Consider the following 15,032-nt stretch of genomic DNA (forward strand, 5'->3'; position numbering starts at 1 on the left):
CAGCAAGCTTCTAACTCTAAAACAATCAGAGGTGTGTTTTCAATTTTATTTCTTTACAGTGATGGCAGTGTAAGGCATGTTTTGTGTAAGGCATGTTTTGTATGGTCCACAATGATGTAGTAATGCTGGCTGGGCGTTATGTAGATTGTCATGTGATCCACTTAAAAATATTTGAAAACAAATTGTCATGGCACTTACTAGATTTGGACTTACGTTCTGTGGGTCAGAATATAGCAATGTTTTAACCACACCGTAGAGATAACTCATACTACAAATAAGAGGTCTTCGCACATTGTACAATGAATCTGGCTGCAGTTTCGCATCAAATATTCCAGCTGTTGCAAACAAGCACCTGATGAAAAAAAAAAAAAAAATTGTCCATTTGCGTCCAGCCATGCAGAAAGATTATTTATAGACAACAAAGGATAAAGAGAAAACTACAGCAGTGGAAAACCTGAAGAGAAAATGTGAAAAAAAAAAGAAGGGATCTTAAGGGCTTGATTTTTTTTTTTGGGGGGGGGGGGGGGACACAATAGTTCAGTGTTTTTCTGCTCCGCTTAATGTCTGAAGAAAACAGACATTAAGCCGCAGAAAGCATAGGCGATGTACATCATATTGTTTAATTGAAATGTAGAAATAACAACAAATGGGGAAACGAAAGTGGACGAAATGACAACTTGCCGCAGTATGGCTTCTTCTTATGGTGCTTTGAATTTGAATTCCTGGTCGCGCAAATGCAGCAGCTAAGGGTAGCAAAAGTAAACAGCAAAAGATATGTTGTCTCATACAATGTGCATCTACCTGTGCATTTACTAGTGACAGAGCGTACCATGACTGCTGTGACCATGGGACCTACAATGTTGAGCATGTAGGGGACCAAGTATCTCATGAGAATATGACGAACTCACTAAAGAATCAACCATAGAACAATGCAACTGAAAAAAAAAATTTTTTTTTCAAGTAAACTTATTGTACATATTCTGAAGAAGAGTGCCAGAACAGTAGCTTATGCCGAGGCCATTCTCCACAAAAGCAAGTCATAGAGGATATTTATTACAGTACCTTTGTTTTGGAGTGAACTGCCTTTTCATTAACTTTTCTTTTTCGTGTAGAAGGTCATGCACAATGAGTTGAGCTGCTTCATGACACACCATTTGAGTCATTAATTTCCAACTTGCCTGAGCATGTATCCTTGTAGCCAGCCAAGAATCTTCATGAAGGGCCCCTCACCAGGTTTGGCCATTTTAAATAGATAAGCGCAGTACATACTTTATGCGCTTACGATCGCTGTCTTGCAATGTATTAAAGCACTGCGCGCATGCGACAACAGCTGAAATTTCAAACCTAATGCCACAGTGCTGTCCGTTTGGAGGAAGCATTGCTCTCAGCCACAGACTTAAGGTAACACGCACAAACTAGTGAGACAAACATAGTCCTAGCAACATCACTCACCATGAAGCCTTACTTCGATAAATCGTCCAACACAAAACACACAATGCTGCCACCGGAAATAAGGTGTGCAGTAAGAAAAGCGGGTCTGGTCACATAAACCCAGTGTGGTGCCTCGGCTTTGGTATGGGAGAAGGAGGGCAAGAACGTTGCTTGCGGGCGCTGCTCGAGGCAGAAGAAGAGAGTGCATCTGTTGGCAGTCGTGCTTGCCTCCTGGCAGTGGAGTAACCGGGTATTTCAATTTCTTCCATTTCCTCCAATATTAAACAGATTTAAAATTCTTTGAGTAAAAAGAATCTTAGACAGCGTTTTAGAACTTCCAGTGTATAGCTAAAATTTGCTATGTGGCCTGGTGAGGGGCCCTTTCAGCGTAGTTACTTTCAGCGTAGAAGCTAGCAAGACTTTTTGCAGTTTTTGCAGTCACACTAAGAAATAGTTCAGTGTTTGTCTGCCAGCAATTATGTGAAACTGTTCATTATATAGGCTCAGTATTAAATAAAAAACGATTTCATCCTTAAAAGTGATGAAACTATGCTATGGCTGCTAATACAATAGACTTCCAATAATTCGACTCCAGTTAATTAGATTTTTCAGTTAATTCAATCTCGATTGAAACTTGGCCAGCACCCATATGTTTCTATGGGCCCGAACTTTAGTTATTTTGATCCTGAAATCAGCCTTTGCCAGATAATTTGAATTTGGCTGGTTATCATGCACCCACCCGACCCCAGTAGTGACTGACCGCAGTGGTGACTTCAGAAGCGACAGTGTTTCACCTGGCCGCGCTTAGGGTACAGAGAAGTGGTGAACACACATCATCTCCCGTCAAAAACGCCTGTTTTTGGCCTGCCCCTGGAAGATTTCATAGCAAAACCGGCAGCTCACAATGAATTATTACAGTATTTACCTGATTCTATTCTGTGCCATGTTTTATAAAAAAATTTGGTGGAGAATTGCTTGGGCAGTGCAATCTCATACGAAACCAAAACCGTGTCGGCAACTACCATCAGAGCCAGCCTAGCCAGCGTCCTCACCATTGCCTTCATAAGACGACCACCACGAATGGCGACATAACAAATTTTCATAAAACCTGACGATGACTCGCCATTTTCAGTCTGATTATGAAAGTACATTCAAACAAAAGTTATTTTACCCTGTTAAAGAGGCTCTGAAACACTTTTTGAACATAGTAAGAAAACGTTGCCGATCTGTCGTACAGCCTGCTGTGAACATGCGAGCCAAATATTACTGCACTGCATGCAGCAGAGAATTTACAATCTACTGTCAAATGCAGCAGATAAATCATTTGCTCTTGCTTTTGCAATTTCGTCACACAACGTCATCGAAAGCAGCTGTCCAACCAACACTATTGACTGATTTCGTGATCGCTAGAGCATTCTCAGTAATACGTATTTGCTAACTTTATTAAATAAATGAAAAATATATATGCCTGCGATTTAAAGAAGACAGGAAAATCACTTAATCTTTGCACTGCGTGTAGTGGCGTCTGCTGCGCGTGGCCTCTGAGATGGCAGGGGCGCATTGCGTAGTGTAGTCTACTGTGGCCGCCACAAGGTGCCACTAAGAGTCCCTTTCGCTGCCGTGACACTCAACTTTTAGCCGAGGCTTTGCCACTCTTGACTTCTCCACTGAGTAGCTTCCAGCACGCTTGCGGAGACGAAAAGAGATGGAAAGCTGGGCTGGTGCAATAACTTCAGTTATAGTTGAAGGATTTGAAGTTTCTTTCCGATATGAGATTTGTGAGACGACCTCCTTTAATAACGAGGTCATTCTATGATTAGTTATAAAAGTGTTTCAAGGTCCCTTTAAGCTAGCGGCAACTGGTCTCATCATGTGCTCTTGGGTGTTCTGGAGAACTGCACGCATCGCATCGCAGGACGAACTAGCGAAGTGGTTAGTCTAGTCGTGGACCACTATCCCGTTTGCCACTGTTGCAGAGTCGTTTGATAAATGCAGAATATCTAATGCACTACGAACCAGTAGGTGGAAATGACGTGGTTTTTCATAGACAGTGATAAAGCGCTGCTCAAGTGATGATGACGGACATTAGTAAACAAATTTCCTTTCTGTGAAGGTAAAGTTAGCTGGTTTCACCTTATTCTTATTGCCAGAATTGGAGGCATGCTATGTTTTTCTTGCTAAGAAATCAGGGGCGCAGTTCAATTTCTACTTACTTTGTTTAGGAGCTCTAATGTAATTTTTACTTTAGTTTTCTGCTTCTGAGCCAATAAAGAGCGGGTGCATGTTCGATTTGGGGACATGTTTGAGACTGGGCAATACCAAATGAATCAGTGGTGTGTTTTGGTGTTCTTACTGCTTTTTGTCTAATTCAACCAGTAAGGTAATTCAACCAGTTTCGTTGGTCCTATCAGGGTCGATATAACGGAAGTTGACTGTAGGTTGTTTCAGATCGTATTGCTTTTCATTGTTTTCCTTTTTGGGTTTTGGACTGTGCCGTGGCAGTCACATGTCTGGCAGTCCCATGCTGCTGGCTCGCAGTGAAGAATAGACTGGTGAAAGTTGCAGCTGCTTTGCAGAGTTGAGTGTAATTTCACAAATAGGGTATGACGCTCAAAAGATAACACTGAAACATCACGAGAGGCGAATTTTTAAGCCTCCTCCCCTAAGGAAACGTTGTCCAGGAAAGGTGCCGAACCCTGAGCCTTTTGATTCAGAGCTGAACACCTAGACTACTTGACCATTAAACACTTTTTTTTATTCCATAGTATTGATTGTATAATGTGTAACAATGTATGTGAGAACTGCACAAGCACTAGCCAACACATCGCACATCAATAGTCTAAAGGAGCCTATGTGCACGCACGTAAAGCACCATATGTACACCTTGTAACACAGAAAACTACAAGCATTTTGGCACCTAAAGCAGTGGCAACAACAGTCAATTAAGAGATGGTGCCAATCAGGTTGAAACTCTGTTTGGTCATGCATGTCTTTCAAGCGAACAATCACTTTATTAAAGTGGAAGAAACAATGGGCTCAGCACTGTGGTCCAACATGTGCCCTTCCATAAACTATGTCGTCCAATTCGGAAAAACGTATCCAATGCCCATCATCATCACAAGGCACAATCAAATATCTACCAGTATGCAGTTTCAAAATAGTCTTTCTTAAGAGTACTTTGTAGCATGCCCCAAAATAATGTTGCATCTTAAAAACTCGTTAAGCATTGCTCTAAAGTTTTATCTACATTGCAACAACAATTCACAGAATGGCTTGACAACAAACTTAACCACAAAATGCCCGAGTGATACATTTTGATAACTGGATATCTTGTGTAGCTTCCACATCAGTTGCACGTTAAGTACGAAACTGAGCTTAGTGTGAACATGATCCAGATTCCTTAGAACTTAACTCCAACGAAAGGCCGTGATGTGGCTTCAAACATAGTATTATGTGAATCATTAAATTTTGTACCGAAAACATTTGGACAACCATGCATGACAGAGTCGTAAAAAGTTTTATTTACCAGTGGTTAAACACTTTACCTGTGGGAACAACATGCATTTACTCCTGGGCCACACCTAAAAAAAGCACCTTCTTTAGGCTTCAGGAGAAACGAAGAATAAACACTACTTGTACTGCATCTCACTCATGCATCACTGGATCCTTCGGCCTTACTCCTAATTTCAGCACGCTTATCCTTCTTTCGCCACACGCCAGTCTCCCGAAACCTCTTCCTTTCATTCAGGTACTCTTCTCTGCAGATGTGTTGAAAATCGGGATCCTCATACCTGGACACAGAATAAGCACAAGCCATATATACGCAGGGTGCTCCCATATCGGCTCTCAAGATGATTGCGAAAAAGACAAAAAGCTAAGCACCTACAGAAACCGTATTATAAAATCCAGGTGCACACAAATATGCAGGAGTTAACTTCAGAAAAACTCGACTAATTAACAAAATGAATTTGGTGAACGTTTGAGGTATTGAGGTCTCGCACCGTTGTTACAAAATTAGCAGCTACATACAACTTGTTTCTGTGATGACTGTCTCCGATTATTAAAGTGGCCATGACACTGTCGTCCAAGTATTCTCAGTTTACCATTGTAATAGAAAGAGGAGGGGCTAATATTGTTAGACACACACACCCACACTAGAGTTGGCAGTCCTGATGCTGACAACTGGCTCCGCTTGCATGAATGTGTCAGCACCAGTCACAGGTGGGATCCGACTATTATGCTTGCCAACATCCTTTTTCTACCTCGACGGCACTCCACAGGCATGGTTCCAGACCCACAAAGAGGAGATCATGAGCTGGAATCTCTTCAAAGAGAAGCTCCGCAACCTTTTTGGCAATCCGTTTCGGTCACCAACTCAATGCAAAGTAGGCCCTTGCCACATGCGTGCAGACAATTGACCGAGTCTCATGTGTCGTACATTCTCGACTGTCTTGGCTCTTTGTAGCAAGGCCGATCCTGAACATGTCGGAGGACAATAAGGTTAATCACGTCCTCAAAGGCATTGCTGACGATGCCTTCAATTTACTGCTGTGTACCAATGTCACCAGCATCGATATGATCTTAACGGAGTGCCTGCTGTCTCGAGCATGCTAAAAGCCGCCGGGCTGCCCGGCATAAGACGTAACAATGCACTATGAGATGTTTTTCTTTCTACTCAGAGCTTTGTATTTCGAGTTGATTCTGTATTTCAGACATTCCACGTTGTATAGAAACTAAAATGCATTCTGCTCCTTATAAGGTAATTATAGGTTATTTGTCTATCTTATGTTGAAGTGTATACCTACTGCGGTGGCCCAGTCAGCTAAGGTGTTGCGCTGCTGAGCACGAGATCGAATCCCGGCCGTGGCGGCCACATTTCGATGGAGGCTGAAATGCAAAAACGCCTGTGTGCTTGTGTTGTAGTGCTCGTTAAAGAACCCCAGGTGGTCAAAATTATCTAGAGACCTCCACGTGCCTTATAATCAAAACTGGTTTTGGCACGTAAAACCCCAGAATCAATCAATCGAAGTGTATGTTTTTTTCAATAAGTATGTTTTTGTTGTTTCTTATACACATAACATTTAGAAGTGTACTGCGGCTCACTTGCTGCTGGACTCTGTAGGGGGCCGGAGCCTTTTCAAGCTGCAGTTTGCGGCTTTTATTCCATTTTTCTCGTAGAGAAATAAAATTTTCCTTTTGATTGACTGATTGAATGACATTGCTAACATAGTAACACCAGGAATACAAATCAGACTGTTCAGTGATGATTGTGTGCTGTTCCATGAAATTACTTGTATTGACGATCAGAACAACCTTAACTCAAGTCTCGATAATGTATTGAAATGGTGTAAGAAATATGGCATGGCTGCAAACACTGAAAAAATGTTGCTCTTTGTATAACTAAAAACACCATTTAATTATACGTATAAACTGGGCTCATCTTCACTAAAACAGGTTAGCAACTACACATACCTCAGCATTACAATAACTAGTTATCTTTCTTGGAACATGCATATAGCAACATCTGTTCTTCTGCCTTCTGCAAGTTGTGTTCTTTAAAGCATAAGCTAAGGAATGCAGCTTCCAGCATTAAGCTTCTCACTTATTTTACGTATATAAGACCCAAACTAGAATATTCTTGCGTCGTATGGGATCCTTTTACTAAAGTGAATATCAATAAACTAGAAGCTATTAAAAGAAAGGTTGTAAGGTTTATTTATTCTAAATTGAAAAACACAATACGGAAAACCTCAATATACGACAGACGAAGAACCATCTAAACTTTCTTTCGCCCTTGAACCCAGAATTTATTTATCTCCTCTGTCCACGAGACATACAAGACATCACCGAGCCCATTTTCCAATTCTATATTTCGCTAAACCTAACACGTTTCAGTTTTCATTCTTTCCACGTACAATATCTAACTGGTACCGTCTAAATGAGCCTTACAAAGTGAACGTTGATTAGAGTTTTATGTATTTTGTCATGTAAAATGCATTAGTGCTATACCTTCATTTTGTTATTTCTTATGATTGCGTTCCAATTGTGTTTTAAACGCTGTTATACTTTTGTTTACAATCTTCACAACAATGTTTTTATTGCGATAGCAATTATATGGACACTTCAACCAGATTTCTGCCGTCGGCGTCGTCGTCGTCGTGAGGTTCCCTATAGATAAAATCTTCGCCGCGTGCCGTATGCCCGAGCGGAAGCGTGCGGGGACGCGCGCTATCACGGAGAGCGAACGCACTCAATCTCCCACGCGCAAGCAAGGAAGCGGGAAGCCAGCGCCGGAGGGAGCGGGGGGGGGGGGGGGGGGGGGGGCATTTCCACTCTGCCAACAACCGCGCTCGTCGCTCGCTCGCACCGTCTCTTATCTCCACACGGCTCTGACCTTTATGCGCCGTGCATTCGCCGCTCAGTTTCCGTTGAAGCGATAGACCGCACGTACCTTCGCCGCTGCGGCGTATCCGCTTGCTGCCAGAGTTTTGACGGTCGTTGTCTGCAGTTATTCAGTGTGATCTATTCATGTTTGTTTGTGCGCGCTCACACCACGCTTGTTCATTCAGTTAGTAATAGTCGGGCCACATTTTCCAACGCACGCTACACATGCAATGCTGCCCGGGTCGACAGTGCAGCGCTACAGGTGTGTCCCTTCGCACGCGCTGCCCACGGGAAGCGCTTCTCATCAACACCACCGTTTCACACGTGCCTTCTCGTGGTCATCGAGTCTCTCTTCATGTCGGTCTACTTACGCCGCAGCACACCTGCTTACTTAATCAGCTCATGTTTACTACAATTCATATTGCTACCAAAGCCGCTCACCTTACTTCGTATGACATTGCTGTGTTGCTATCGCATTCATTGCTTCGCCCTTAGGGCGAAACTGTGACATTTTTTTACTTATTTGCCTTCTGTTATGTGTGCCTGTCCTGCTTGGACCACACTAAGGTCTGCAGTATAATAAATAATAAGAAAAAATAGGCACAAACTAATTCAAACGTGAAACGAATCTCATCTGTAATTTTTACGTTGGAAACTACCCTTATATAAAATTTATACATCAAACACTTTTGTTTTACCCATTAGCTTTCTATAAAAAAAGAGCTTCACTAGAAATATCGAACAGTTGCTACATAACAAGTGAGCAAAGGTTAGAATTGTGATTTTCCATCAAAAATGTTGGTCAGAAGCAGTGCACATTTTTATTTATTTATGTTTATAAATATTTTCTTGTACTGTGAGCTAAATTTCACTTCCAGAAAATTATGCTTATATTACTGTTTATAAGTTTAGAAATTCGTGCGATATACTTTGTCATGAAAACTAAGTATGGGAGCCAGCTATCCCCTGGCAGTCTCAAGTGAAGGGGTTCTCTAATTTGCATTCTGTTCATTACACAGCCTACACAGTTCCTTTGATAATTCCTCAGCAGAAGTCCCTAGCCACGTTTACTTAAACGTTGCTCATTACAGGTAGTTCCTACACAAGAATCTTTCTTTTTTTCCAGCAGAGCTGTAACAGGGAGTTTCGAAAATAGTTTTCGTGCGGCGGTGAAGGCAAGCATGCGGCACTGTGGTCAATATCAAATGTAAATGCAACACAACATGTGTCAAAACTCTGACTTTGCTTATAGTCACTAATAATAGCCTGCCACGACCACACTCAAATGCAGCAGCAACTGCTAGTGTGTTTGAGTGAGATCATGAGCCAGCAAACAGATCCCTAGTATGCCTGAAGAGTGAGAGAAGTTTCTTATACAGCTTCGCTGTCTTAGATGTATCAGTTGTAAGATTTCCATAGATCTATGAAGGATATTTTTTTTTCACGACGAGTAAAAACTGGATGAGAGCAGTCTAAAACAGAAAGCTTTGCTCCATGCTCCCCAAACAAACTGACAAATAAGGGCTGCCTTACATGCACCTTCTCAGATTGATTGCTCGGTAATATGCAATCCCATCATTTTGCTTGCGAGCATGCCATGACTCAAGGCAATATATTTCTGGGACTGCTTGCTATTTTTACATTTTGGTTTCTTCATCCTATAACACAAAAGGGCAGAAGGCAAAAGGGCAGAAGCATGAAGTAAGGGCATAACCTGACGAGGACTCTTTTTTTTTACATACAAAGTGTTTCAGAAAACGTACACAAATCTCCATAAATATAAGGATGATGAGAAAATTACAAGTGCCCTGAAACACTTTTCTAACTAATCATAGGATGCCATAGCTATTAAATTAGGTTGCCTCATGATTCTCTTGCTACAATGCTGCAAAAATGTTTCAAATCCTTCAAGCGCAAGCGAAGTTAGATGTAGTTATTGGACCAATCAGCGGCTTTCTGTCTTTCATTTCCTCTAGTGGGCTGGAAGCTACATAGGGGAGACGGCAAGGGGGCGCATGGGAGCACTGCCCCGATAACCCTACCCAAAGGTTGCACGTGAGGCGGCTTGTGGCAGCATCCTGTGGTGGCCACGGTATCTACGCTACGCTTTTCATTTCGGAGGCCACGTGCAGCAGACGCAGCAACTGCCGTGCTTAGACTGGCAGTCCAAAGATGAAATGGTTTCTCTGTCTTTTTGAGATCGAAGACATATATATCTTCTATTTATTTAACTCAATAAGCAATAATTGTATTACAATCGGCCAATAGCTGTTGTGGGTCCAGCTGCTTGCAATGACGCTGCATGATGACATTGCGGAAGTGAGAGCAAGCAATTTTTCAATGCTTTGTTGACACGAAATTGTAAATTCCCTGCTGCATGCAGTGCTATATTTGGCTCACGTGTTCACGGGAGTCTCGTTGCAATGTTTTCTTACTATGTTAAAGAAGCGTTTCACAGCCCCTTTAAGCTAATTCCTATGGAATGCTTTTATCGGCACAGATTTTATTCGTCGTACTATGGAGTGTGCAAACGCACTGCCTACGTGAAAAAGTGACCAATAGATCACTTCCAACTTGCCCCTTTGCCATTCGCACGCACAGATATTAGTAATATAGAAAAAATAAAATACATTAACAAGTAAATATAAAAATTGGGCAATTTTTAACCGAAAGAGACAATCGATCCTAATGTGGAACATGAAGCCCATCATATATATGAATAGTTCATAATCGCTTCTAGACTAGCAGAAAGTTGACGGTACTATAATTTCTGTGTAGTATTGTGACCTGGGGTTGGTGACGAGAGACGGACTCTTGGAGCAGACGAAGAAGAGACGAAAGCTTTATACAGTATGTACAGATATGTACAGATATAGCTGGTAATAGCAGTAAGAGCACACCAGACCGATGCGGCTGGCGGTGGCGACTCTCTCTTCTAAAGGCTCTGTTATACTCCCGACGTTCACAAAGCGTGCAGCGTGCTGGCGTTCGTTTCATCGCGTCGGCGATGCCAAGCCAGGCGCAAATCCGCCTGCCCTATAGTACAACGCAACACAGCCCGACGCAGCGGCCGCAGCCAAAGCAGCGCATGCTCAGTAATGAGCAGAGTGCCGTGCCACCTACTAGGAACTTTCGAAACGATTCCTAGTTTCAGGTTCACCCCAATCTGCACCGCGCCAAACGCAGACGCAGTGCAGTCTCGGTAACGTCGTTGGCACTAAATGCAGCATGCTGCATTTCGTGCTGGCGGATGCTGGTTGCGTCGGTCGCGCCTCGCGTCAGACTATAGAGTGCTCGCGTTTTGCTAGCGTAGCGTCGCTGTGCCCAGCGTGCGCGTGCGTCGATGTTGCGTCGCACGTGCAACATGCCGCAAACAGCCCACGATGTTGCGTCACACGTGCAAACAGCCCATAACAATGGGCCGGTTCTTCCTTAAATCCCCTGGACAACTCGTCGTCGACAGGAACCAGACGGGGCGTGGCGGGTGCTGACGTCACCCGCGTAGTATTCTCGACTCTTTGCGAAGATGGCAAGGGGTTGCTTGAAATCACCCACGTCGAATTCATTCGTCACGGATATGGCTGGGTGCTTCTTGAAGTACCCCCACGTTGAATTCTTGATTCGTCGCGCAGAAGTGGGAGCTCCCGTCGCCTTGATGATAGGCACGTAGTACGGCACAACAGCACCCCCGCCGCCAGACAATGCAACCAGAAGTCGAGTTGTTCGATGCAGCTAGGAAGATTAGATGCGCCAGTCGAGCGACGTTGTCGATGGTTTGGAGGTACAGGCTCTGCCACTTTTCTCGCCGGTGGTCTTTCTTGCTGCTCGGCCCTGAGAATGTCCACTGGAACCCCCCCCGACTGAGAATCAACAACGCCAAACCACTCCGGCCAAAGCAAGCACCCTCCGAATGCTCCCCAAACCGCCAGACCCAAAATCACTGAACAAAGCATTTTATGAGTACTGGCTACACTAAACAAAACAAAACAACAACAACAAAAAATGTTTCCCGAACAACATAAGACATGTATCCAAGAGAGAAGTTCGAGATACGGACCCTTTTCCTTTAATTGCTAAGACATGTATCCAAGAGAGAAGTTCGAGATACGGACCCTTTTCCTTTTAATTGCCGCAATGATATCGCTCCGGGCGGCAAAACCAAGCTAGGCTCGTGGTCGTCGCTAGATGTCTGTGCCTCTGACAGGACATGACTGCATCCGACACCATCTGAGCTAGCCGGCTCACCCTGCGGTCTCTACTCGACAGGCTCGGCTTTGTTGCTATCATCTCGGCCTTCGAAGTCGGCCTGACTTAAAGCATCAAAATGCCTCAACAAAGCCCCCTCTTAGTACTGCCGTAATCCCGTGCTTCATTATCGGACAATCGCTCCAAAACACTGGCGGCTTTAACCGGGAGCAACGTGACCAACTTCTTGGACCTGAAGTCCCGGCTGACACTTCTTCACACACTCGTTCAAAATCAGAGAGAAATATCATGATATCTACGCCTGTCCTGAAGGTGTGAAGATAGCGTCGGGCTCGCTCGCGCCTCTCAGCTTCATGCTCGCGTCCGCGCTTTTCTGCTTTCAGCTTTAGTTCAATCATTTCTCAAGCCTCATCAGCTCCACGCTTACGTCCGCGCTTTTCTGCTTTTAGCTTTCGCTCTACAATCATTCTCAAGCCTCATCAGCTTCCTCGACTGTCACGTCCTCTGCCCGCATCACGTTGAGAATAGCTTTCCTTGTTTTTGCGGAGCGGACGGAAATGCCCAACTCTTCGCAAACTTGAATGAAGTCCTGAACTTGGAATTCCTCCATCGCGATCTCGTTCCTCGTGTTGCTTGGCCCACTAAATTTACTTTACTTCAAACTAGAATCCACTATTTAAAGAAGGTAAATTATTAAATCGTAGTCTACCAAAAAACAAAAACACTCTCCTAACATCTGCCTGTGCTAGAGAGGTCTGGCGATAGGAAAAGCAAACATCGGGCACTCACTGAGCCAAAGTGGTTGGCGCGAGTCGGTCTCGTAGCTGCCAGCGAGCGGTCTAGCAGGCGTCTTTGGGCCTCGTATCTCGCAGCTTGCTATCCGCTGCTGAGATACTAGTTCGCCAATCCCATAGCTGCCATCCACTATTGCGACCCGGTGTCGAGGACGAGAGACGGACTCTTGGAGCAGACGAAGAAGAGACGAAAGCTTTATACAGTACGTACAGATAGTACAGATATAGCTGGTAATAGCTGGTAATAGCAATTAGAGTGCACAAGACTGACGGGGCGGCTGGTGGCGACTCTCTCTTCTAACAATGGGCCGGTTCTTCCTTAAATCCTCTTGACGACTCCTCGTCGACAGGAACCAGACGGGGCGGGTGCTGACGTCACCCGCGTCGTATTCTTGACTCGTCACGAAGATGGCCGGGGGTTGCTTGAAATCACCCGCGTCGAATTAATTTGTTGTGGATATGGCTGGGTGCTTCTTGAAGTCCCCCCGCGCGCGACGAATTCTTGATTCGTCGCGCAGAAGTGGGAGCTCCCGTCGCCTCGATGATAGGCGCATAGTACGGCACAACAGTAGTGATAAAGTCTAGCTAAATTCACCCAGAAAACAAATAACAAAGTGACGAAAAGTGCAACTGGCATGACCCTTAGCAGAGGTCCACGAGGGACATGACTGTTTTCATCTCATGATTGGACAAGTATGAAGCGAGAGGGATTGTGTCTTGATAAAGACTATCATGCTAACGTGATGTGAAGGAAGAAGCTGTTGATGCTGGCCGGCTAATGGGAGAAACTGCTAGTATAGGACATGCCTGACATTTCTGGACAATGAAAACAGAAAACTCACCACTTCTTCAAGCACGCCTTGAGGGCATCGTTTTCCTTCCGGCACATGAACGGTAACATCAAACCTTCTCTTTTGCTGCATTCGCCAAACTCTAAAAGAACAAAAACCAAGATGATCAACAGTGGTTGAACATGGGCTGTCGCTAAAGCCAACAGCGATAGTCATTGGCTGCAGGACTGTAGCTGAGGGCAGAACCATGACATATAGTGTGACAATAAGTGCTAGCATCAGCAGCTGGAATCAATAATATCACAACAGTGAAATAACACACCACACACTGTCCGTAATCGAAAGTACGGAATGAAATGTTTACCTTATGTGACAGTGCACTTTTACGCTCTCAAGCGTCGTACAATAAGACTCACTTTCTAAGCAGACCGAGTAACACATAGCTGTCATAAGGTACAACTTATCGCACTAAACAAACGTGTGGTCTTGTTAAATGACATGAACTAACGTGATGTTACGTGACGTGACTCTAACGTGATGTAATGTAAGCACTGAAGTAGCCGACTGTACGTCACAGTCTGTAGAGTCAGTCTGTCAAAGTCGGAAGTCGGCACCATGAGGCAAAGCATTGTGTATAAGCGGGGAACACTTTTCCGTAACTTTCATCGGCTACTAAAAGACAAGAGCATCACATGTCGCGGTACTGACTTGCGACATGCGCCTACACTAACAAAGCACGTAGTAAGTTCGGTGAAGAGACATACTGTTTTGCACACGACCATCGATACTCAGTATTCTTAACACGTGTGCATGCACTACAAGTCTGTACTTTGCTGCAGAACTGATAATGTGTTTCCGTTTGAGACGCACTCCACGATCCGGCACCGTACGTACTTGAAACGAGGTCCGCGCACTTTTCCTCGCGTGCCTTGTCTCTCATCTTCTGAGGGATGAGGACTTCAACCTCAACTTTCCTCAGCCGTCTGTCATTTGGGTCACCTGGAACATATGCAATAACATTTTGTCAAGGATGCGATCAAGACAGCAACCGACATGCAATACACACCCAAACCATGAGGTCCTCCGGAAAACCCCTTTGGCAGCACCGAAGATTCAGCATGTTCCTCGACCTCCGGCGACATTTAAAATGTTTGTACTTGGAGTCGCACAGAACAGCCGGCAACCAGTTGCTCCCGGCGAGCGACGGCACGCGGTACTTTCTTGTTCAGTTACAGAACACAACAGCACGAAAACTTACCGAAAACGAAAGCAGAGTTACTAACGAAGGCATAGATTAGTATAGACAAATGACACACTCTCGCAGCCGCACATCGAGCACTTTCGATCGTAATAGATCCCAATCGGGATAAAATTTCCCCATTGTGGCTGGTTCCTTTGCACAGGTTGAGAAAGGGAGCGAATCGTG

The 15,032-nt window shown here is 44.3% G+C and overlaps 1 protein-coding gene across 1 annotated transcript; it reads right to left on the reverse strand.

Moving 5' to 3' along the window:
* Nucleotides 1-4,931: 4,931 nt before the first annotated feature.
* Nucleotides 4,932-14,907, reverse strand: LOC119449890 (COX assembly mitochondrial protein homolog). The gene is made up of 4 exons (XM_037713171.2): nucleotides 14,673-14,907; nucleotides 14,501-14,605; nucleotides 13,658-13,748; nucleotides 4,932-5,222 (listed from the first exon to the last, which is right to left on the reverse strand). The coding sequence occupies exons 1-4, from the start codon at nucleotides 14,746-14,748 to the stop codon at nucleotides 5,081-5,083; spliced, it is 414 nt and encodes a 137-aa protein (XP_037569099.1). The 5' UTR covers nucleotides 14,749-14,907; the 3' UTR covers nucleotides 4,932-5,080.
* Nucleotides 14,908-15,032: the final 125 nt, after the last annotated feature.

The sequence above is a fragment of the Dermacentor silvarum genome, chromosome 4, assembly GCF_013339745.2.
Source record: "Dermacentor silvarum isolate Dsil-2018 chromosome 4, BIME_Dsil_1.4, whole genome shotgun sequence".
Taxonomy (NCBI): domain Eukaryota; kingdom Metazoa; phylum Arthropoda; class Arachnida; order Ixodida; family Ixodidae; genus Dermacentor; species Dermacentor silvarum.

Excerpts from the sequence above, each read along its gene's own strand:
- LOC119449890 (XM_037713171.2), bottom strand. The coding sequence starts at position 14,748 with ATGTCGCCGGAGGTCGAGGAACATGCTGAATCTTCGGTGCTGCCAAAG. Across the intron at positions 13,749-14,500 it reads GTGCGCGGACCTCGTTTCAA|AGTTTGGCGAATGCAGCAAA; the intron begins GTACGTACGGTG and ends TTGTTCTTTTAG. Across the intron at positions 5,223-13,657 it reads AAGGCGTGCTTGAAGAAGTG|GTATGAGGATCCCGATTTTC; the intron begins GTGAGTTTTCTG and ends TTCTGTGTCCAG.